This window comes from Pempheris klunzingeri, chromosome 13 (assembly GCF_042242105.1).
Source record: "Pempheris klunzingeri isolate RE-2024b chromosome 13, fPemKlu1.hap1, whole genome shotgun sequence".
Lineage (NCBI taxonomy): Eukaryota > Metazoa > Chordata > Actinopteri > Acropomatiformes > Pempheridae > Pempheris > Pempheris klunzingeri.
In genome coordinates, this window is record NC_092024.1 from 9,662,181 (window position 1) to 9,687,134 (window position 24,954).

General features: G+C 44.2%; 1 protein-coding gene across 2 annotated transcripts in view; it reads left to right on the top strand.

Annotated features, from left to right (window-relative positions):
- The window catches only part of LOC139211793 (pleckstrin homology domain-containing family G member 3-like), a 29,709-nt gene extending 5,195 nt beyond the window's left edge, over positions 1 to 24,514 (top strand). Inside the window, exons 2-19 of one of the 2 annotated variants that reach the window (XM_070842183.1) lie at positions 411 to 478; positions 10,181 to 10,710; positions 13,363 to 13,463; positions 15,220 to 15,289; positions 15,384 to 15,430; positions 15,540 to 15,690; positions 15,959 to 16,090; positions 16,644 to 16,826; positions 17,036 to 17,128; positions 17,311 to 17,397; positions 17,488 to 17,518; positions 17,750 to 17,851; positions 17,998 to 18,030; positions 18,812 to 18,822; positions 19,186 to 19,557; positions 20,389 to 20,505; positions 21,472 to 22,933; positions 23,039 to 24,514. In XM_070842183.1, coding sequence (XP_070698284.1) covers positions 430 to 478; positions 10,181 to 10,710; positions 13,363 to 13,463; positions 15,220 to 15,289; positions 15,384 to 15,430; positions 15,540 to 15,690; positions 15,959 to 16,090; positions 16,644 to 16,826; positions 17,036 to 17,128; positions 17,311 to 17,397; positions 17,488 to 17,518; positions 17,750 to 17,851; positions 17,998 to 18,030; positions 18,812 to 18,822; positions 19,186 to 19,557; positions 20,389 to 20,505; positions 21,472 to 22,933; positions 23,039 to 23,718 — 4,251 coding nt within the window. In that variant the 5' untranslated portion in view covers positions 411 to 429 and the 3' untranslated portion in view covers positions 23,719 to 24,514. The remainder of the gene's footprint in view (positions 1 to 410; positions 479 to 10,180; positions 10,711 to 13,362; positions 13,464 to 15,219; positions 15,290 to 15,383; positions 15,431 to 15,539; positions 15,691 to 15,958; positions 16,091 to 16,643; positions 16,827 to 17,035; positions 17,129 to 17,310; positions 17,398 to 17,487; positions 17,519 to 17,749; positions 17,852 to 17,997; positions 18,031 to 18,811; positions 18,823 to 19,185; positions 19,558 to 20,388; positions 20,506 to 21,471; positions 22,934 to 23,038) is intronic. The other variant, XM_070842184.1, reaches the window with a different exon arrangement.
- Positions 24,515 to 24,954: the final 440 nt, after the last annotated feature.

The window sequence follows — 24,954 nt, forward strand, 5'->3', positions numbered from 1 at the left end:
CATGTTAAGTTGCTGTCGTCATTCTAACCCCCTCCTGGCCTTTCTCTACCACTTAGCATGAGCTCACATCACAGTTGCCTGTACTGTGCATACCTCAGCCCAAGCTTCACAATATATTAGCAAGAGGCTGGCATGAGCCAACGCAGAGCAGCGAGCAGGGGAATGGCAAGAATTTCCTTTTATAGACAGTATAAAAGGAATGAAAAGACTGCAGCCGGTTCTCCTTCAGTGGAGAAAGCATGGCTCACGTGACAACAAAAATAAAAACTCAAGAAGACTAACATAAAGTAAAAAAAACTTTTATTGCGTTTTTAATGAGAGCCAACCAAGAATGACAAGGATCGCCATGCTGCATGCCCTGACATGAAGTGCCTGGATTCTGTTTGACTCTTCATGTTTTGTTTCGGCAGCTCCAGAGGTCTGAGTGCCATGCCAGAGGGGTCCCACTCTGCTCTCCACCAGGGCCCAATGGGGGAAGGTAAGACCAGTGCATTTATATTCAGTGTGACCCATGCTCTGGTAACTGCTGCCTATGAATTGACCGGTCTTATAACACAGAGTTTTATTAAGTCTGGTTTATTCCTAATGGTGTATCTGGTTACTTAGGACCCAGAGCTAAGTACAGCAGAGGTAGATGGAAAAATGCTGAAAATGGAAAGGTAGAGGCTTTGAGAGGCAGAGCTGAGAGAGCAATGAACTCCCCTCCTACAGTCCGGTCCGGCAGAGAGGCTCTTTGTGTGGCTGTGGAGCTCGGCCAACCCCTTTCATGCAGCTGAAACCCCTGAACACTTGCACATCAAACCAGAATGTGTCAGAACCACAGACAGCCAAGATGGCTAGTCTAGCCAGCGGTGCTGACCTTGTGTGCTGGGGGCCACTCAAATTACATATTATTTTAGTGTTCATTATCTTCAGTCAGAGAGCCACGGCGCAGCATTGACACAGGGCCTCTTTGTATCTGTTTGCCTGCTCTGTCCCTCAACAACCCCCCCCCCCCCCCCCCCCCCCCTTCCCCACCACCCCCACGCCTCCTCTCCTCTCTACTGAACACGGTTGGTGCTGGGCTTCCACTTTGGCTGAAGAATACCAGTGTGTCAATGGTTCCCTTTTTCCTCCACGCCTGTCCCTCTGGTTCAGCTTTGGCCAGAGGAGACTTTTGGCTGGGGGAGACGTGTGCCGCCCTCATGAAAATTTGTGTCTCTATTTCCTCAAAAGGCCACTCTGCACCGACTACACATTCTCACAGCTCCTTTTACAGCTCACATGTCCAGTGCGAAATCACCTTGGCATGACAGAACACCCACTTGCAGCTGAAACATTTTCAGAGTGGTCTTGTTTGCGGGCCGTTTGGAGTTAAAGTGTGACTGGCCGAGCTCCCCTGCTGTGGATGGATGGGTGGTAATTAAGGGGCAGGTTTGCTAGTAATGTGCTATCTGTGTGAAGTGATGATTGGATGTGGTTAACGGGCAGCAGGAATGCACATGGTGATGGGAAGCCCCTGTCTGGTCAAGATAAACAATAAAAAGGTTGTGGTGCCTAACCAGCTGCCATTCCTCTGAAGGGTCAAAGATTTTTACTGTGAAAACAAGCCCTGTTGGTAATTTTCACCAGCAGGCTTTGGGTGGCATTTTCAGACAAAAAAAAAAAATATTTCTGCTCTGCTCCAAGATGTACCCAGATGTTCTTTTCAGCTGTTTTCTGTTGTTGCTCTGCCCTTTGAATCCCCCTTTCCAGAGGAACTGGATAGTAACTGGACATAAAACCTCTCATTTCCATCACCATGATGGAATGTGAACCTGCATGATTTATAATCCTTGTGTAGCACATGTGAAATGCATCAGGTGAAGGCCAATGTACCTCTAGCCTGTCAATCCAGTGTCAGTGGCTCAGCCAGGCTTCAACGGACCTGAGGCAGCACGAAGCATCTCTTTCAAAGATAAGAGTTCCCTGTGACCTACTTAACCCCAGGCAGGAATGTAGCTGTGTGTGCAGATTGTACAGCTTTAAAGGGGTTCTGGGGGACGGACGGATCATCTCCATTCACTGCAGCTTTTCCAGACCAGTGGGCGTAGGGTTGTGGACATAGATATATAATGGCAGGGATGGCTGCGTCTCTGAGTGGGCTTGTCAATGGAGCTCCTGGACTGGAGCTCTTTTTCTACTTAATTGCCTGTAGCGTTAATCACAGGCAGCTTAAGGTGAGCCTGCTCAACTCCCCATATCCCCATTTCCTATGTGTCAACAGCATCCTACTGGCGTTGCACAAGTTTTATGTAAATCATTATACAACACAGCTACTATTGTAATAGAGTTCTTCATTCACTGTAATTCATTTCATTGTTTGGCTCAGACTCCCGGACTCCTCACAAAAGAATTTATTTCAATGTAAATGATTTTACAGCCTCCTACAATGGCATTCCTCCTATAGAGCTCTTCCGGTGGATTACCCACATTAGTTACAGATTCTCTGCTTCGGGTGTTCCTGTTAGACGGCCTCATAGAAACTCATTTGAATCAATAAAACTCTTTATCATCCTCCTCCATAGCACATAACATTCAGTCGGCGCTTTGTAATCAGGCATGCAGCGCATTGGAATATTTCAGTGACACTGCAGACGTGACGCCAAACATAATAATGGCTGAGTAAAGTTAATTACATGTTATTGGAAAAGATGATTTTTGTAATTAATGCCGTTTCTTGTGATTTATAACAGCATTGTTCTGTGTTCAGTAATCTACCAGAAAGACAAGTAAGTTGGTGTCAAAGCAAATTCATCAAATTCCTCATTTGACTGCTGTGTACAGGAAGTGTTATTAACATCTAAACCAGTCGATAAACAGCAACAAACACACCCTTTATTTCACTGCGTTGATAAACAGCTTCATGTGAAGTAAATGAGGCGCTCCTCTCTGACCTCCCCTCCACACTTCCCACAGCTGTGCTGCCACCAGCCTGTGTGGACTCTGCACAGAGGCGCTAACAGGACAGCAGTTTGGTTGCAGGCTATCAAACTGGTGGTAAAGTTTACAATGGACTCACACCTCAGGGCCCAGATGGTTTGTGTTGTCCGGAGGAAATGTGAGTTTTGAATAGCGGCAAAAGCTGACTGAGTGCTAGTGCCTAAGGGGCTCTTCGGGGTGGGGGGTTGCTTGCTGATGGAGGAGTTTCTTAAGTGGATCATCACATGCCTATGCACTGAGGTTAGCTGGCACGGCTGGATCCTTTAAGAGCCGTGGTCGGGCACAGGGGAGGTTTACAGGATTAAATTTGAAGAGTTTTGTCCTTTTGGTACTTTGAGATTGCTGCCTCTCTGAAACATGTCACTCTTCAAGGCTGGTGAAGGGATTTTGTTTCACTGGTGTATGTCATATGGTTGAAATATCCACAAATATGCAAATTTATATGAATATATATTATAATCTTATATTTGCTTTTCTGAGTGTTTTGCTATAGTTGCCTTTTTCCTAACCGTGATCGTCTGATCCAAGAGTGCAAAAGCATCCTGATGTTTCACTATGCTCAGTAAATGAGTGAAACTTGTAGTCTACACAAATCGCAAAGGTAGTTTCACTTTTAAGCACCAGAATTCCCCCCAAAACTTCCCTGTATAACGTTTTGACCTTGACTGTCGGTGTGGAATGCAGGCTCAGTGTATGTGTGTGTGTGTGTGTGTGTACTCAGCCTCTGTTGTCCACTGCAGTCTATTTACAGACCTTCGGGCTAATTATTAACACAGCATTAAAAACCCCTTGTGAGGCCAAAAGCAAGTGAAACTCTATCTTGTGCATGTGACGGACTGTTTAAAGCAGAAAACCCTTGAAGTGGCCTAAATTCTTTCTTCCATCAGCGGATAAGAAATCAATCCAGGCCATCGGTCTCAGTGTCTAATCTGCGGTGTTCTGACTCATGCTGTTTGATAATGGTCTGTGAAGACTTGAGGCCTAATCCTGGGAGGCACCCTGTATGCTTGTTCCCCCTGCCCTCCTGAGGGGTGGCCATTCACCGTTGCCAAGTGGGGAGGAGTTTTTCCCATCGGGTTCCGTGTAAGACTACCTCGCTGTCTCTCAACAGCCACCGGGGAAGAGTTGGGGTGCCAGCCTTTGTGGAGGGGTGTTGAAGACGGAAGTTCAGAGTGGATCTTGAGAGGCGGAAGGGCTTTATTAAGATGTAGTGCAAGACATGATTCCCTCTTTATCCGCCAAAGGGAAACAGGGTTACTCACTGTGCCCTTGGCTGTGAAAGAATTGGCAGATTAGCAGTGGCCTCAAGAGCCGTTTTGAAGCTGTTGTTTTTTTTTTTTTTCTTGCTTGTGAGTGAACATACTAATCAGCCAATTAGGAACTAAGATTTTCCACCTTGTAACGTGCTTTAGACGTTGAGAGGTGAAAGTTTTCTTAATGGCCAGTGGGAATCTCCTCAAAAAGTTACTGTGCTCTAGCACAGAAAAGAAAAACGGGTGAAAAGACAGCAAGAATGTGCTTTTAACACGCTTTATTTTCAAGAAAGATAAAGCGGATGTTGCAAGAAAAGAGATGCATACCAATTTACCAGCATTTGTCCTAAAGGGATTAAAGTAATGTATGAATCTGCCAAAACGGTGCCAGGCACCCAGGAAACAAGGAATGATATTTCCAAATGACTCAGCAGGATAAAACTGAGCACTGAAATGACCAATATTTCACAGTTTTATCGTCACTTATCATGCAGTTACAGGTATGATCAAGCTAGTGTTTAAAGGGAACATCACAACGTGGTGTGAGTCATTGTCTGATGGGGTGAAATTCATCGCTATTTCATACATGAGTCAGTATGAATCAAGCAGGAGTGGCTGTGCAAACGTTACTAACAGAGCAGGCAGGGGCTTGTGTTTTTTTATTTTTTTTGGGATGTTCTGTCCAAGGTGCTGTTACTTTTCCGCTCATTCTTTGTTTACTATGCTTATGACAGACTCGCCACTGGCTGTAAAATCTTCAGAGGAACCAAGGTGCTTCAGAGTGGCCTCTGTTATCAGTTTTCCAGTGTAGAGACAGAGTCATTTTCTAATGACTCTAAAGTGCCCCGGCAGCCTTAGGATAAGCATTTGCATGCTGAACATAGATATTGGCGGTGTTGTTCCTGTTTCTTTGCCCCTGATTTGGTTAAAAAACAAAAGGCCATACATGAGATAGAATAGCACTGGTGGACTTTAAGCAAAAATCAGTGTTATTTTTGTTGGAGGCAAATCGACTGGGGGTCCTAAAGTTCACCTGAAACAGTCATAAAGGTGTGTCTTTCTTGGAGGCAGCTCCTCTTTAACTGTGTAGTGTACACTCATTGTTCATCACATTAAAGGTCTGGTCGCAGGAGATTGGAGATATTGGACTTCTCTATATATTATCCAGGACTTTGACACCTTTTCCCCTCTCTTGCGTTGGCGGATGAATCTCATCACTGCTGTCTTTGAGGTAAATGTGAGGATTGACACATTAGAACATGTACAAATTACAGTATTCAGTGCATTTCTATGTAGTTTTGCTCTATAAAAATAGTTTAAGTGTATATTTTCTTCAACTTGACAGGGATTATTATTATATGTTGTTGACACTTGTAACATTTTCCACTGCACACCATAATTTGTCTACTGACGTTGTCATTACCCTTGTTTGTTTCCTAACACCCTGAGTCAAGCAGACGTTGTTGTTATGCAACACGCTGTATACAAATATCTTTTTACTGATGAAGTTGGATGAGCCAGGCAAGTGGACGGGCCAGTTTTAGATGTTGGGGAATAGAAAACTAGAGCTCAGCCTGGGTAGAATTTGCATCGAAGCTCATTTGCATGAACTGATGTGAAAGTGCGAGTCCTATCATCACAGGGTTTTTATAACCAGTAGCTATCGTCATAGCTGCATGCTGTGGATTATCACGTTCTTAGAGAAGGTGGCGGAGATGATGCTCTGATATATGCCGCATCATGTCAGTGGAGGTTATGGTAGAAACTGTTTGTTAGATGTTTCATCAACCGAGCAAGCTGAGCCAAAGAGTTTTCTTTAAAAAGGAATGCTTTGTGTCCCACACATCAACAACGTCAGACAGATACAAATCATCTCTGGCGTACATGTCTGGCGCGTTTTGGAGAAGTTAATAGCCAGGTGCTGGGGTATTCATTTCACTGTCTCCATTCATCTCCTGCACCACCCTATTAGGCACCGCATGTCATTCATACAACCATGATGTCAGAGGCGGACGAGTTTATGAAGTGTGTGCATTGTTAACCTTATGACTTCACATTATTAGCCCTAGACTGATTAGTCACTGAGCCCCCCGGTGAGTGAATGTCCTGTCTGCTGTCAGCAATGAACCAGACTGAAGCTTTTACCTAAATCACCTGTCTTTTCCCTGCCACACAGTTCTTTATCATACAGACCCCTCACACTCACTGGTCCCACTGTCCAGGGGATTTGGATTCAGGGACGCAACAAAAGAGAAGGGAAGGTCATGCTTGTAGCATTAACACACCTTTGTCTGTAAATGTTAACCTTGGCTTAACAGCCAGGAAACTGGAATTCAAAGAATTACAATGAGGGGGTTGGGTGTGTGGGTTTTTCTTTTTCTGGAATTCCAACCATTTTTCCTTTTAGCAACAACATTAGTAATCTGTTCACACACAAGCAGCTGATATAGTGTAATCCATTAAAGATCAAACAGTCTGTTAGTTGACAGTCTCGCTGCTGACTTTGTTGAGGGGCTGTCTGAAATGTAGTCTGAATACTATACTCTCTCTCCAGCCTTGGCGTGGTTAATGGTTATGCCTGTGAGTTAGCATCTGTATTGATGCAGGCAGTACTGGAACAAGGGACAGTGTTGTGTTTGGTTGAGGTAGTGTGCATTGTGAAATTGTGGTGTGTGTGTGTGTGAATGTGAGAATCCATGGCTTGGCTGAAATGGAATTTTTTTTTTTTTGTTCTGGACCATATACTTTACGGTGCTCCCACTCTGTGTAAGTTATGATTTAACAGGCTCGTCCACTGAGCTGTTGAGAAATAAGAATTTTTTGTAAATGAAGCAATCGTTCCCGCACATGTGACCTGTATGAACAAGTCCTCCTCTGTAAACCTGACCCATTTCACAGCTGAATTACATATTGCGTCTCTCTGAAGACGCCCTTTATTATTTATGACTTTAGCCGCTGTCGTTGCTGTCGTCAGTGAGAAATATTGTGCATTTTCCAAATTTCTCCTCTTTCAAGTATTTATAGAACAGTTGTCACTTATAAGAACAGTTAACACTAATTTAACACTGATAGTGAAGAAAACATTTGAAAACTGTATGTTTGACTGCCTTGGCCAATTGAAATGTGTAGAAAACAGATGGTTTAAACTAGTGTGTGCTGCTCACTGCCCCTGTTACTGTGACTAGACCTTTTCCTGCAGTAATTGCCAAAACACTATTGGCATTTGGACTTTAAAGGATGAATTCCAAGAACTATTTTTCCTACCAATAAAGTTAATGGTAACAAATTTGGTCTTAAAGCTGTCAGAAAGCTGTGCTTATCTTTGATCAGTCTCAGTTGTTGAATGTTAATTCGCTTGACTGTGACACAAGACATTTAGTGTAGTGTGTGTGTTTATTCATTTTCCCATTGTTAACCGTCAAGCCAATGGCTGTCAACAGTACAAAGGCATCAATTGTATAACCTAAAAATGCAAATAAACCATGAAACAGCCGACATACAAAGCCGCACTGTAGATATACATAGATCACATTAAAATAAAAGAGAGAAAAATACCGGAGGCTAAATCTGACACCAGACACTTCCATATCTGACAAGATGGTGGCACAGCTATGGGTAGATCCCTCAGAGATCAGTAATAAATATTTGCACATGCTGAGGAGACTCTATGACGCTCTGCTTTATTCACTGTCAGTATAATAATGGTTGCTTATTGTTCTTCTTCTTGAGAATAACTGCATCATAACGGGTGAAAGACAGTGACATAGATGCATACTCCTCTCTCTGCTGGAGGAAGCCGAGGAGCCACTCACCACAGGGATCTGGCAGAATGGAAACACTTTGCACTACATCTCACGGCACCAGGCGCTCTGCTTATCTTAGACCTGCATGTTGACCAGATCATTTGCATTCCTCCGCAGCCTGTTTCAACAAAGCCAGTGAGTGGTCTGCCAGCGCTGTTTTCCCCTGTGAAACATGTGGTGTGTGGTATCAGCCACAGACATTGCTGCATGTAGAGTCGGTATCTGAAGAGGCCAATCAAAGCTGTGGTAGGAGCTGAGCTGGTGCGGAGTCAAGTGTGTGCTTAAGTCTGAAGATAAGTCGGATAGTATTCCTACACTGTTCAGTCTGACTCGTCTTGTTTTGGCACTGAGCATGTGCATAAGGAGATAATAGTTATAATTCTTATTATATATTAACAACAGCGTGGAAACTGTCCAAACACAGTGCTGATTTGTGCTCTTCCTCTCCCGCCCTTTAACTTGGCATTGGCTGCTGTCTGCAGCACAGCAGTTTTATTACAAAGGCATAATGGGCGTGAGGAAGAGAAGGGAGGAAGGGAGTTTCACATGCCAGATACGCCACAGCTCAAAACCAAATGTAAGGACAGAGGCGGCGAAGGAAGCCGATGCCTTGCTCTAATTCGCAGTGGTGTAATAGCTCACCGCTACACTCCCTTTACACCATCAACCCTGTGATTTGTCACGGAGCGTAAACAGAGTTTTCTCTAGTGGTCAGCTCCTGCTTGCCAGCTCATCCGTTTCTACTAGTGAGGTTTTGCATGGGAACTGTGTCTCAGGGACGGTGTAGAGTGCGGGGCATGTTGTGCAGCGCAAACGAGGCTCTCATGAGCTCAATACTGACTCATGGAAAGTTTGAGGAGCTGCATGTCACACTTTTTTCACAACTTTATAAATCACTAACTTTGAGCGCTTCCCATGTTCTCATGTGAAATATTTGTGTTGTTTAACACACATTTAATCCATGGAGTACTATAAAAGGTTGTTCTCTATAAAACTGTGCATGGGAGGTGTGTCAAATGTGTACCGCTGGTAAAAGTGAGCTAGTTTTGGTTGCAGCCTCTTACGGACTGATGAAATTCTTTTCCCAACATCAGGTTTATGTTATCAGCTGTGGGCTGCTGGCCAAAGATGCACATCTAACGATGAACATATTTAGGCTGCAAGCTTGTCAACACTGGTGAACAAGAGTGTGTTTCAGGCTCATGACATAAGCTACATCTGTAGGCTATCAACACCAAATTATGCTCTCCATCTACACTTGGCAATATAAGGCCAATATACTTAAGGCCATACTTAATGATGGTTTTGCCTGATAGATTTCCATTTATTAGTCTGAAGTTAAATTTACGCAACAAAGCTCCATTTCTTTAGCTGAGCAGAATGGTTTTGACCCCTTTTACCCTGCAAATATTTAAGGAAATGGAGCTCTCTGCACAGTGGCCACTCAGTGCTCCATTCTCACACCGCCATGACTTCATATATTTAGGGAAAGGCTTGTGAGGAAAATTCCACATTTGGCCAGGAAGGATGTGAAACTGAATATGGATTCCATTTCTCTTAAACTCAAATGCAGCTCAATAAAGACATATAAACAAAGCTCCTGGTCCCGCTCCCCCGTTCTTTTTTCTTCTCATCAGTTTTCCCCCTCTCTGTTTTTCCAAGGTTCAGCCTTCAGCAGTCAGGAGAATAAGAGGAAATGGCTGGGTTTTCCATAGAATATGCAGTGTAGTAATTAGGCCATGTCAGTAATGATTTGACTAAGGCTTTTCACTGCGAACCACTCTTCGGCATGTAGAAACACGGAGCTCTGAGCTGTCTTTATTGAGTGGATGCTCGTCTGCTCAGTGGAGCTAGAATTATAGTTCTCTGAAGTTGTCTTTAGACGGTGTCTTAATGCAGACATAGCCTTGCTGTTATTTATCCACATGGTGAGAGACGTCAACACCAGAGACCCTGATATTATTTAACACAAGAAAATGATACCCAAACTAAAATGTATCTTTTGAAATATGGAAAACTTTTAGAGCTTCAAAAGTGTTTCTTCAAAGTGAGATGGATATCCAGTTGTGTTCTGACCATACTGCCTGTAATTACCCTGTTTTACTGTTTATTTCTCAGATCCTGACTTCTCCCCTCTGTCTGTGTTCCTCTTACCTGTCCCAGAATCTCCTCAGTTGTCCTCGCCGCTCTCCACCAGCGAACATGACCAGGCAAACGTTGACTTGGGCCCAGACTGTTACAACCAGCTTTGTGTGGAGCCGCTGGATGGGGAGGGTGAACGTCCAGTGAGCCTGGTGTCCACCCTGTCCTCTGGTTCATCCCGAGATAGTCGCAGCCTTTTTGGAAGCACCGTAGCCCTTCCTTCCTCCACCACTCCGCCCGCACAGAGCGAAGAGGACATAGATTTGGAGCTGAGCCCGGCCGAAGGCACCGGAGAGCAGAGTCCCACCCTCACGAGCTCCAGGGGCCGCTGGCAGGAACGGCTGGAGCCGAGGGTGATCAGCAACCAGTGGAACAACAACAACGCCGCCTCCAACAGGAAGGCAAGTGGTGAAATACCTCACATCCCCTCCTCGCCTGTCGTCACGGACGCCATGGCACCCAACCCGAAGCTGACCTATGTGGACCGTGTTGTCATGGAGATCATTGAGACAGAGCGCATGTACGTCAAGGACCTGCGCAGCATCGTGGAGGTGAGTGGATGTCAGGGTTATGCTGACTGTACTCAAACTGAATTTTCCGTTGCAGTTAGTGTTTTCCAGTCTCAGCCAAGTATTCACCGTGAGCCAACCCCTTGATATTGCAGAGAATAAATCAGTATTCTCTATATTTAAAGCACATGTTTGACTTGGATTAATATGCAGCTATGACTTCATGTCTGGAGAACTCTTTGGAGGTGATTTATTGAATCTGGCCAGTCAGGAGCAAAAATAGGGGAACTGGACTTAACGGCTATAAAGAGCAAATAATGTCTACTGTGTTCCAAGCAGCTGTTTGTGGCCACAAATGAGTCCGTTACTATAAAACATCCAGTGGATTTTCTCTTTCTTCTCATTATCAGAATCCATTCCGATTTCCTGCTTTCTAAACAAATCGGTCAGTTGACAAAAATGCATGCCTGACATCTGGCAATTGTGTGCTTTGTTTATAGATTTCTAGTTCATAGAGATGGAGACTGGAGCAGTTTATGATCTGGTCATTGTGTTGTATATAAACCATTTTGTATATTTACAGTGCAGTGAAAGTTTACAGCCTGTAGCCTGTAGTGGGATCATGGACTCCACTCGCATCTGTTCAAACATAATACTGGAGCACAACGCTGATGGACCTTTTTAAGGCTGAAATTTTGGGCTTTATGATCACCTGAAACCTCAGATCAGAAATGAGGTGGAGATGAGGATCATTTTACCACTCACCAGACCACTTACATCTTATCGCATCTTCCACGTTTTGGAGTCTGGAGACAACTTCCAGACGAAGAAACCTCTCCAGGCCTCAATCTCTCCCCGGTCTTGCATAGAAACAGGAGCGCACTGCTTGTCAAACAACCCCCACCGCGCTGATGGTAATGTCTTTAACACGTGAGGCATATCTTAGACTGACTGGCAGTAAACCAGCTAGCACCTCTCCTCACCTTGTCTCCGACTGTGCTGGCGTCTGGCAGTTGCTGTGGGAGTACCGCCTGGCTCCTGAGGAACACTTCCAGGACTTCTAACTATTTCAGCTGACAGGAGCAGCAGCCCAGCCCGGTCTGGCCCTGGTCACACAGGCCCCGCAGCGAGCTCCAGCCGAGGCCCTCCCAGCCAACACAAACACCTCCATCTTTGCGCCAACTGGAGAAATAACACAGATGAAAGGAGAGCAATTGGTTTTTCCATAGGCTACAGTGTGGGAACATAGTCTAGTATAGATGTATCCTCTAACCTTTCATGATTACAGTATGGCTTCCATCAAGCTGATCTCATGCAGCTCATTTTAATGTCACGCCAAGCCTCGAATCTGACAGAGATGTGTCAAACTCCTCCCTCATTTTGGCATTGTTTATTCAGCAAACTAATTCAAAGCTTCCACTTGATATTGATGCCAAACTCATGAGCAGCTGCCGAAGCTATGCCGTCGATCGCACACTCTCGTATCTCACTCCTAACCGTCTATCGGTATATGAAACAAGGTTTTGAGAACAGCTGTTTGACTAGCTTGGCCAGCTGGCCTCTTCTGTCTAGATAGATCCCTAACACTTGGCCTGAACACACCCAGGCAGATCATACTCAACATTGTTGAAACAAGAATGTGGTCTTATTGGATTCAGAATAACACTTTACTCAGTCTAATTTTTCGTCAACACTTGATGGGATTTTTATTTTAAGGACAAAACACCCCTGCTTATTCTTTAATAAAGCACAGCCCTAAGCGCCATAAATGAGGAGACTATATATAAAGCATTAAAGCTCTCACACTATGCTAAAGGTCACATGTTTATGGTGTTAACCCTAGAGAAACGTTTTTTCTATAGGAGACTATGAGACGCCCTGCTGACTGCAAGTCAGCATTGCTCTCACTGCACAGGAATTCTCCATCCATGACCGGCTGCAGCTCATTCAGTAGTGCGATGATGCTGCTGCTCCTAATCTGGGCTGCCCGGCAGGCCTGTTAAGTGTGTGTGTGTGTGTGTGTGTGTGTGTGTGTGTGTGTGTGTGTTTGCACGCACCACATCGTCTGTGAGGCTGGGTGTGTGTACAGGCTGTTTACTGGTATGCTCTCTTTATACAGTCGCGGCGTGCGTGCATGTTTGTCCCTTGTCAACTTACTCATCTACTAGTTGTTTGTATGCCACATGAGTGTGTAATTGACCAAGATGGAGGGCAATCATCCAGATGTTGGCATGCTTGGTCACTGTGTTTTTAGATATTTTTATCCAATCCTGAGTACTCCTGAGGTCCAGGGGGAGCCGTGTGCTGGGAGGGAACAGGCTGTGCTGGTGTTTATGGTCTGGGTACAGCAGAACCTCGTCCAGACAGTCGCACTGACCTTTACTCAATGGAACAAATCCTTAAAAGGATCCTTTAAAGACTTTATGTGAATTATTGTAATCATCCTGCTTTTTAAAAGCCTTGGAATCACAATACAGTACGTCTCAATTTATGTACATTAGATGACATGTCACACACTCGAGCCCTACAACTGTAAGAACGAGACGGGACTCGCGTCATCCAGGACGCAACAAAGACATAAAGACAAAGTACTTTTTCTGTGTACATGCTCCCTCTACTGGCAAAAATCTAGAAATGCCGGTTGACACATATAACTCCATCTTTTATGTATAACTCCATCTCTGCTGTCTCCAGGACTACTTGGCTCACATAATCGATATGAATAACCTTCCCATACGGCCAGAGCAAGTGTGTGCCCTGTTTGGAAACATAGAAGACATCTACGAGTTCAACAGGTAAGTCACACCCGCAAACACAGTCACGCTGGGGAGCAATGTTTCTGGTCTAGATGTTTAAAATAGTGCTTTTATCACAGCTATAATTAGTTTTTTATGTTTAACTGAAAATGACACAATCTATGTTTGCGTTCAGTCATTGTCGAAATTACTAAATTTGTGTAAACTTCCTTGAAGAGTGTTTTCATTCACTATTATATGTATGTAATTGAATATTACTATATGGAAGAATGAGGAGTGTGAATGCGTGACGCTTAACTACTTTTACTTCACTCGCCGCTGATATTTCTTTCACGGAGACCAAACGGATGCAGTTAGAAATAAAGGAGGAACATGCCGAACAGAAAACACACTTGGGCAAATATCTGAAAGCCCGGGAAATGGTGGTGCAGCTAGCTTTACATTTAATCATCTTATGTCAGCAAGTGCTCATTGCTGACCACGGCGCTTGCCAAAACACACATTAACATTCCTCTCCCCTCTCGCAGCGAGGAGCCTCCCTGTTAAGGCCAACGCTGTCGAACAGCTCTGAGCCTCAAAGGGGGATGATTAGATTCTTATTACTGTTTAATGAAATTCTAACCAGCTGTACAAGAAGGGTTTTGACAGATTTGTACATCCAAAGGATCATTTATTGCCCTTTTCTGAGAGTTGACGCTTTTCTTCTCATCTCAATGTTTTGGCAATGAAGATGGTGAAGTAATGCTGTTAGTTGTGTCAATAGCAGGAAAGAGATTAGTCTTTTTTTTTTTTTTTTTTTTACAGTGTCTCTTCACTGTCCAGAGATCACACTGTGACAAGGACAGACCATCTCCTGTACTGTCGGAGTCGGTGTCTTGATGACAGATATTTCAATTGCTGTAATTTTATTAATTCTTTTATGATTTGCTGTAACTCTCGGCTGGTTTTGCAGACTCAAGCGTTCTCTGTAATCTTGTGGTCTCGGATTTGACATGAACAATAATTGATTAATTGATAAACAGACTTTTCTTTATCCAGGATTTTTTTTCCCCCCCTTTGTAACACTTGACCTCCTCCAACCTTTGATACTGTTGACAGAGCAATCATGTGGTATGAACAAATATTAACATTGTGTGCGAAACAAATCTCAACGCCAAGATTTTCAGATTGTATCACGAACACGTTGACGCATTTTCTCGTAGCTGTTTTCGGTGAAGCCACTTCGTCTTCGATCTGAGTTATGGAATGTGTTGTGTTTGCTATTTTTCATTTTGTATGTAAACCAAACAGCTTTCCTGCAGAGCGCTGTTGGTGACTGGTGATGTTTAGGTCTTCTGTACAATTGTATCTTTCCACAGTGACCCCTCCCTTCATGTATCCTCCTTCAGTCAAACACACTCTGTTGAGATGATCAGCATCGTGGTAATCACATCGTGGTTCCTCAAGCTCTGAAAAGATGCTGGTTTTCATTAGATTTTCCTGTGGTCATTTCAAGTCAAATGCTTCTCCTGTCACGCTCAGCCTGAACATGCAACAAGGCTCATGGTTAGCGGTACATTGTTGCCCTCTAGTGGCCACATTTCTGAACAACCATATTGAAGGCAGAAATAAAAGACAGAAAAAGATATTAAACAATATTGATTTATTGAACTTTGCCACTCACCATTATTCCTTCATTCTGTCTGCCTTCGTTTGTGGTTTACTTTGTTTTTATGTTCCTCCCTAGACAAAGAAATTAGGTTAGTGAGTCCATCAACGCTCAACTGTCTCTCTGTTGTTGTGCTCTGCATTTCAGTGAACTGCTGCAGTCCTTGGACATGTGTGAGAACGACCCCGTGGCCATCGCTCGCTGCTTTGTAGACAAGGTGAGAGGAACCTTCTCCCTCATACTGCAACTGATATCAGTTCCTCAAGAAAATAAACCCCAGTGACATGTTTGTCTCACTTGTGTGTCCTCAGAGTGAATACTTTGAAATATACACTCAGTATTGCACCAACTACCCCAAGTAAGTAGCTCGAAATATTTTCAATTAATTTAGTCTTTTGCTGTTGATTCACATGTAAAGATTTGCTTTGAGATTCAAATTTGACACAACGCTCTCTGCTGCCCTCCAGCTCAGTGGCAGCACTCACCGACTGCATGAGGAGTAAAACTTTGGCCAAGTTCTTTAGGGATCGGCAGGCTGCTCTGAAGCGCTCCCTCCCTCTGGGCTCTTACCTGCTGAAGCCAGTCCAGAGGATCCTGAAATATCACCTGCTGCTCCAGGTACAAAAAGTCCTCAGCGGCCATTTTGCTTCAACACAACTTGTCTTCATAATGCAGCTTGCAGGCTTCGGTAGATTTATGAGTTCACAACCCTTTAATTAGATTCATTATCTAATTATCATAAGTGCCTAGACGTTAAAAGCTATTTACTATTTTACAAACTAAACACAACAGCAACAGAAAAATCTCAAAAAGGTTGATTTGGGAAAGGATTAAATAGTTCCCTGTAGAGGTGACCTTGTCAGAAGCTGTCTGATCTCTTTTAAAGGAAATTGCAAAGCACTTTGACCCAGACGAGGAGGGCTATGAGGTCGTTCAGGAGGCCATAGACACCATGACGGGAGTGGCCTGGTACATCAACGACATGAAGAGGAAACACGAACATGCTGTCAGAGTGCAGGTCAGATTGAATTACCATGCACGCATGCCAACATCCCATTGAAGAGATTTATTAATGTCATTGCTATGCATCACTCACAGTACCACCCTCCTCTCAGAGACTCTGATTTTCTCCTTCATGTCTGCCGTCCAGTGTTACTGTAGCTCCTTCGGCTCTTCTGGAGGGTCCAAAGTAATTTATTCCAATGATTTATTCCACATATATGCATTTCTCAACAAGGCAGCTCTCTGTGACGTCCTTCTCTTGTATAAATATGTGTTTTAAAGCTCCAAATCTCTTAAGTATAGCCAAGCCAATATTGTCAAATCCATGGACCTTTACAGTTTGGTACTGACCTATACGCCTCTTCTCAAGTCTAGCTGAGTGTTAAAGTGAGGGCTACAGATTTTAAATGGTTTCCTTGGTTTGAGTCATTGACCGGTTTTCTTTGTACACATGTTTTATAAGGACTACAAATAAATGCAGACACTCGGCTGGCATTTCTTTCATGCTGAAGGAACATGGCTGCGAGTGTGTGTTTAGCGAGTGTGTGTGCTTTCATGTGCACCTGCAGGAGATACAGTCTCTTCTGATCAACTGGAAGGGTCCTGACCTGACCACCTACGGAGAGCTGGTGCTCGAGGGCACCTTTCATGTCCTGCGGGCGAAGAACACCCGCACGCTCTTCCTCTTCGAAAAGATGCTCCTCATTACCAAGAAAAGAGGGGAACACTATGTCTACAAGATCCACATCTCAGTATGTCTTTTTGACATTTTTTTCATTGATTAGCGATGTAATAGTTTGAAAAAATGTCGGCGAGGAGAATAATGATATTGGTGTGCAACAGAAAACTGAATAAGATCATATTTTCTGTTAAATTAGACATATTTTTAAAAAGTAGAAAGAGGTAAACAACTCAGCGGGGCTCAGCCTCAGCTACATCACTACATTCACTGTGGTTGCAGTGCTCCACCTTGATGCTACTTGACAGCGCCAAGGATCCTCTGCTCTTCAGTGTCATCCATTTCAAGCACCCCAAGCAGCCGCATACAGTGCAGGTAAATGCGAACACCAATGGCTGCCAGCCCTTTTGCTCCTGCAGCACCGTTGCAGAACACGTGATATTACATTTTAAGTGTGGCCTGATGAAAACATGTTTTAATGAGGTTCATGTGAGAGTCTGGTGTATCGTCATTAACGTCAATGGCTCTTTCTAAATGACAAGTGCTTGTTGTTCCAGGCCAAGTCTGTAGAAGAGAAGCGCCTCTGGGCTCATCACATCAAGAGGCTCATTCTTGAGAACCACAACACCATCGTCCCTCAGAAGGTGAACAGCACCATCCCTCATGCAGGGGTCCTGTCCTCTCAAACACTGAATTTTATTGAAAACACGCTATTTTTTTTTTTTTCTTTAAAGGCAAAAGAAGCCATCCTGGACAATTCTAACTGTAAGTGTTACGAAAAGAGTGACTTCTGTCATGCTGGTACCAGATTAACTGTTTCCACAGCAACCAAAGATGCTGCTCATAAAAGAGGAGGGTGGTTAATTTTCAGTGGAAAATACGGACTGCTGTTTAATTTACCAGAAAGGCATAACCCATAACCCATCTGTCTGTGTGGAGAAAATGTTTTTTGTAATTGCAGCTGTGAGTGTAATGACGTGTCCTGCTGCTCCTCAGATCCAGGGAAGTACCACTATAGTCCTGAGAGGCTGAAGAAAGCAGAGACCTGCCAAGATGATGAGTTTCATCTAGGAGGGCGAAATGAGAGAAGGAGATCAGGTTAAAGACCCCTACTCCACCTATCTGTGTGAATTTGTTATATATTCATATTTGTAATATTAGTAGAACAATATTGCTGATGAATATTGGTCACTTTCGGCATTGGTGAATAATCTTTTTTTTTTTTCAAATTGCTGTCTTTTTAGAGCCGGCAAAACAAATCATAAGGAGCACAAAAGGTTGGTTTTTGTTTATATCACTGGATGTTCAATAACATTTTGGCAGCCAAAGTCGGTCAGTTTGATCCACATCCTAGATGATATCCAGCGGCCCAGGAGCCCCACAGCCCCCCTACCAAGGTCATTTTGTCTGTCAAATAAGAGCCGTCCACATCTCCATTGCACTTCTCCTTTATTCTCCCTCAAAGACACCTGGAAAACAGATCAAAAGACACTCTCCCTCCCACTCCACTGGCCTCACCCATAATGAAGTTAATTATATGCCACATCGGTCAAAGGCTGTGTTATACATAAGCTCTTTTCAATAGTCAAATTCAGCCTTTCCTTCAGATCTGCAGATTCCCGCTCTCATCTATTCTAATAGGCCATTATGAAAGAGAAGACCTCTGTGTTTGTGTCCCCAGTTCTCCTCTGCCCTCAGTCCAGATCAATTTTTCGAACCAATGTAATGAAGAAGCAATTATCATGTCAACCTTCCCATCTCTGTGAGGGAGTAGGTCATCACATCCTGGCTAATTGCATCATGTCCAGTTTGAGCCTCTGAGAGGAAGATGTTTCTAATTGGTATTTATCTAATCACAAGGCCTCCTTTAAGTCTGGGTCAGACTAACTAGAGCCTCACTCAGTCTGTAGAGGCAGAGACTGTGTCCCGGCCTTAATTGTACAAGATGCATGTGTTTTTCAGGTTATTATGTCATATAACATTTGACCAGATGATTTCTTATTGACATTCTCATTTGTTTATCTCTCCTCCTCTTCTTTATCTTCGTTCTCCATGCAGCTGTTTTGAAGGTAAGTGTAACTGAAATCCAAATGTAGTCTTTTATCAGAACCCTGCTAAGCTTTTTCATCATGTTGTATCAGATCAGTTTTAGGTCAATGTGCAGTGGTGAGATACGGTTTACCCGGTTTTGACTCAGCAGTACAAACTTTCTATTCTAAGAGATCTCACCGCAAAAATTAGAAAGCACAAACCTAATCTTCACAGAACATACTCTGACTTTCTCTGGATTACGTAAATCATATCTCACCCACAGCCAAAGCAGCTTTATGATGATTCCATCCCATTTACAGCCTTGCAATCACCACATGGCTCTATGGCTCTAGCACTGGCCTTGCAATAACAAACCTCATGTCTATGACTTCACGCTACAGCATGCAGACAGTGAGGGTGCACTGCTGGGGGAGAGGTGCTCCCTTCAGCCAGCCGCTAGTGTCAGTACGCTGGCCTCAAGTTTAGGGGAGCCCCAGGCTGGCAGGCCATGTGTGGAGGATCTAATTCCCAGAAGGGACTCTTTGGAGCAGCTAAGTCCTACTGACAGTGACCCGAAACTGGGCTCTTCACCCGCTGAGGGGGCACTGGAGCTGGAGGAAGCAAAGGATGATGAGGAGGAGGAGGGGGAGAGTTACAAGGAAGATATACTGATGGGAGACGACCAGGTAGCCGACTTTGCCAGCTCAGTGCTGGCAGCCATCTCCTGCTGGCACTATAGAGCCAGGGCTTTGCTTTCCACTCACTTCACAACGGTGAGGGTCTCTGCCACCCACGGGTTTCCTACTTCCTGCTCTGTTCCACTGGCTTACCACCACCCTCTGCCACTCTTTCTCCAATGCATGCTATCTGTCATCCCTCTTCCTCTTGTTTTCCCTCAAAACCAACTAACATCTGCTACCATTTGCACTGTGCACACTGAATGCCTCAGGTTGACTTCATGCTACTGAAGTGCATGGACTGATGTTCTCCCAAACTGCTAACAGTGACCTCTAAAACAAATGGGTGAATGTCAAAAGCCAGTCTTGGTGCATGTCTTTGCTCGCATTGTTCTGTTTTGGAGTTGAAGCTCATACTGCTGTGCATGCATGTACTGTTCTGTTTCCCTGTCTGTGAGTACTTACAGTGTGTGAGTATGTTTCATAATTGGGTTTTTTGAGACTGATGTTGAAGCTTCTGCTATTGAAACCATGCATACATTTGCATTAGGACCAGTGACTTAATGTGCTCTGTTAAATGTTGTTAATGTTGCTATCTAACTAAATTATCATTATAATAGCAAGAGCCTAGCTCTCTGATAATATTTTTTCCTAATCATATTCCCCCTTTCAATTTTCATAATTAGAAAGTCTTTGTTAAGGTTAATTGTTATACAAGTACTGTTTCTGAATATGAATTAATACGTCAGTTGAATCTGTAGACTTTTATTATAACCATTATAATGGGATTTTTCAAGGCCGATTAAGCGTCTAGGATATGTTGGTCCACTGTGACAGATTGTTGCGCTTCATGCTGCCTCACAGTGTGATCTCAAGGATGATTTTCAATAAAAACTCTCAGTTTAATGCCGTGTTTTTCTGTTCCAGGATGATCAGAACAGAGATACGGCTGAACTGAAAACTCCACCGAGAGATGAGGTTGAAACTCACGGGCAGGAGGAAAAACATGTGGATGTGTCTGTGAAAGATACTCACACCACACAGGTGCTCAATAAAGCCTTGAATAAATTTATACACCCATCCATTCATTGCCACACATGTCTCCGTGGTCACGCGTGACATTTATTCACATAAATGGCCTTAGTATAGCTCAATTTGTTGTTAAGCCTATTTTCTAATCACTGTATATTTTCAATGACACACTTTCAGTGTATTTGTTGTTGTTCTATTGTCTGTGAATGAAGATAAGGCGATTCAATACCACATTAGACTTTTAAGTAAGTTTCCTAGCCAATTGGTGCCCTTTGCCATGAGCACAGCATTTCTCTGAGGCCAATTTGAATCATGCCTGGAGCTACATTAGTGCCCGAAAAATGAAATGCCTCCCACTCACACTCACATAAACACATACGCAGCTCTTCTGTGGTCAGCACTCCCACTGGGAAAGGTAACATTATATTCTGAAGCCATGTGCAGTTCTTACCTGATTTCTCATGGTAACTTTGTGAAACAGCTCCTGCGTTTGAGCAGAGCGCAGGCTGTTATTCTTCCTCACCTTATCTCCACCACACAGCTCCAAGCTGCTCTTTTTTGCAATTGCAGGCACTCTCAGAGAGAGCAGGCAACACATTTAGATTCATGATAGACGTCAGCACCACGAGCACCGTTTGAACCGCAAACGCAGCAGCGTCCACCGCTTAACTCGCTATGGGTAACAGAAATGGTCCACGGAGTCATTAGTAACCAAACTGCTAATGCGATCACAGTATCACTTTATATCAACCACGTGAAACTTTGCTATTTCACATATAAATAGGTCAGTGCAATAAAGCTCAAGTGGGCCTCATATTGTAAAGCCATGCATCATAAATTGCAGATGCTTTACATGAAACGGCCTACTTGATTTTGAAAAAGTCCATTAAGTCACTGGTGAATGGAAAGTGCTTGCCATCGTAATGTCTCTTTTCCCTCATTATATCCCACTTTACAAACACTCTTATCATGTTTCAGGTCAGTGTGGAGGAGCTGCGCCCTCTAGGTTGTGTCCCTCAAGCAAAGGAGAGCAATCAGCTGGAGGTGTGTTACTCCCAAAGTCCTGAGTCCCCTGTCACCCCTTTACAGCAAGATGCCGACACACCAGAACCTCAGGATACCTCAAGAGAAACTGGAGAGGAGGAAGGAGGGGAGAGTGATTCCTCTGGTCTCCAAGCGGAGGAGACGAGCACACTGACGAATGGAGAGCTCTCAGAGGAAGATGAAGATGCGCTCTCGGACGATAAAAGCATCCTACCTTCGTCTGTATTGGACCAGGCAAGTGTGATAGCTGAGCGCTTCATCAGCAGCCTGTCCAGACGGAGCAGTCTTGTTTCGGAGGACTTGGGTTCCCTCGCATGCCCCTCACCCTCAACAGACAATGACGCCTTTAAAAGTCCCTCTGCATGCACAGACTTGGAAAAACAGACCCAAATGTTGGCCAGCTCCTTCCCAGAGCCACAGGTGACCGCAGAGGTTAATCTGTCAACGCCTGAAAATCAACCTGCGCTGAGCGCTCTCATTGAAGGGGAACACAGGTCCACTCTCTCTAAACAAGATCGCCTCCTCATCCACAAGATCAGAAGATATTATGAGCATGCTGAGCACCAAGATGCTAATTTTAGCATCAAGCGCAGGGAAAGTCTCTCCTATATCCCAGCAGGTCTGGTGCGGCACCTGAGCCGACAGCTCAGCTGTGCTCCTGAGGAGCAGGCCGTCCCAGTCCACAAGAAAGGCCTCTCTCGGAACCGCCCCACCTCCTGGTCTGTGTTTGACCTTCCTGGCTTAGAAAAGAGTCCAAACACTCAACAAAACACAAAACCACAGAGACCAGCGGAAGCCAAGGCTAGATCTCAGAGTGTCACAGATGCCTCTACCACAGAAGAAGAGTTCAGACCCTCATCAGACATGCTCAAGGTCTGGCAAGACATGGAAGTGGAGGAGGAGGAAGAGAGCCAGGAAGTCCAGCAAATTGCAGAGGAGAAACTTAATGACTCAAAATCAGGAGCAACACAGGATATTAGCTCTTCAGATTTGAAAAGCAGCGACCATGAGCCTCAACTCTTAGAGGAATCGGAAATAAGCACCACCTCAGATTGCTCCTCCATCTCATCTCCAACTGCAACCTTCCCAGCAGTGGAGGGGGGGTCATGTCAGGACTCTAAGACGCGTACGGCCCCCATGCCGCAAGAGAAAAGCCACGTCAACCATAGCCAACTACCCAAACTCATTAGCTTCCGCACAAGTATGGACGAAGACCAGATCCTCCAAGACATGGGAAGGATGAAAAACAAGGTGTTCCAGCTGGCACGTCAGTACAGTCAGCGCATCAAAAATAACAGACCAATAGTCTGGCCGAGGAACCGAGACACAGCAAACCAACAGGGCTTCAAGAACATGCCTGCTGTACAGGAGGAGAAGATGCAACTGAGGAAAAAGGGTAAATGGGACGCAAATGATAGCCGTGTTGCTTTCTTTTGCAGTAACCTCTTTTCAGAAAACTGACAAGCATTTTTGTTTGTTTGTCTTCTGTGTATGCATGCAGGTAAACCCAGCCTGAAGTTGCCCTTGAACACTTGCGATCAGGCGGTCATCCATGAAGAGTGCTCTCCAAGCCCAGTCCACACCCCCAGCTCTGGAGCCAGTTCCCAGAGCACAGTCACCTGCCCACAAAGCCCACAGTCGGACTGCTTCCACTGGCCCGACGTGCAGGAGCTGCGCACCAAATACACAGAGACCTCCCACCCCTCAAACATAACCCGTAGCTGCACAGTCCCAAACGGGATGCTGGAGTCCTGCACAAACAGGTGCAATGGCTGCTCACACAAGCGCAGCAGCTCCTCTGACCTTCACACAGCTCCAACAAACTGTCCCAGGACGCAGTCTGAACCAGTATACAAGGAAGGATGTGCTGTGGTCGAGGACTGCCCCCAGCCCCAGTCGCACCCCCGGCTTCAGCCACTGCTGTGCAGGTGGAGCTCCTTGGACCACATGCTCGGGTCTCTTCCTCTCCATGAAGTACAGAACCTTCAGGAACCTGTGAGGGCCTGCTACACAGCCAGCCAGCTGTCCCTGATAACAGGAGAAACTGGGAAACTACAAGATGGGGACAACCTTCTCCAGGGGGGCTCGGACTGTGCTGCAAAGAGTTCAGGGAAGATGACAGAAAGTAAGCTCGTGAGAAGCTTACGGGAGAAGTTTCAGAACTTAAGCACAAGCTCGTGAGCGTGTGAAATATTTATATTTCTATTATCAGGGACTTTCACGTGGAAATTTTTTTTTGCCAGTTACCTGATGCATCTAAATGTTCCTTTTACCTGTTTCCCCACCAAAACAATGCAACTTGCTGTCTGCACATTGTTTTCAGTAAAGGGGACACGGTGATGATGTCAGCACCAGTAAAACATAAAAGGGATATTATATTGGTCGTTGGCCACAAGAGGAAATCATATTGTCTTTAAAAAGGTGTATTGCAATATTTGTACATTGAGTATTTGTCTGCACTGTACAATAATAGTACAATAATGTACAAAGTTGATGTAAAAATCTGTATATAGTCCCCTGTATCAACTGAAGATTACGTTCTACTTTATCATCACTTGCTTCTGTTTGGTTCCCTCCCACTGTTGGTGATTGTTGCTATCTAACACTTTTATCATTTAACCAGTTTCAGGGGAAAGCAAAAAGGCGCTAAAGTCTCAGAGGAGAGAGCTCCTCTGTCAGCAAAGCCTCACAGCGAACACCAAAGAGGGTTCCCTTTTAATGCATGTGGTCCCAGCAGTGATTTGCCTCCACGTCTACTGTAGCTGCTTCTAAAACTGTTCTCACATACTGTATCACTGGAGCTTTGTTTTTCTCAACAAGTTGTGTATTTTCTTTGATATTATTTATGAAACTGTATATTTGGGAGAGATTGGCTTCATGTAAATACTGAACAGGTGCAGTCCTTTTTACTTTTCCATTCCAGAAAATGTATTGTTTCATACTTGGAGTCTCCCATATTTTCAATAAAAACAGAAAAGTGTCCACGTGGACCCCTTCTTTACCCTGTCGTGCATCTCAAATACTGTTTATCCATCTGTGGTTCAGTATAGTTAATCTAGTTCAACCTCCATCATCAGCTGCTTTCTGAGTCCCAAAAAACACTTGATATTGTGTTATATATATATATATATATATATAATTATGATTTGAACAAGCTCAATACATGGCAAATACCGAGGTTAGCACGTAAACACTTTTGTACATGTTTTTCAAACGTATTTCAAAGTATTTAAATGGGAGGAACAGCTGATGTAGCCATCATTTGGATTATTTATACATATACAGCACTGAGCTCTGTGGGACCCCAACAATGAGGGGGTTAAGGAGATGTCAGCAAAACATGAGGGTTAAAATGTTTAATTAACCATCTTAAAATGTTACCTAAAAGTACATTTTCTGAGGAACAGCTGGTGGCAG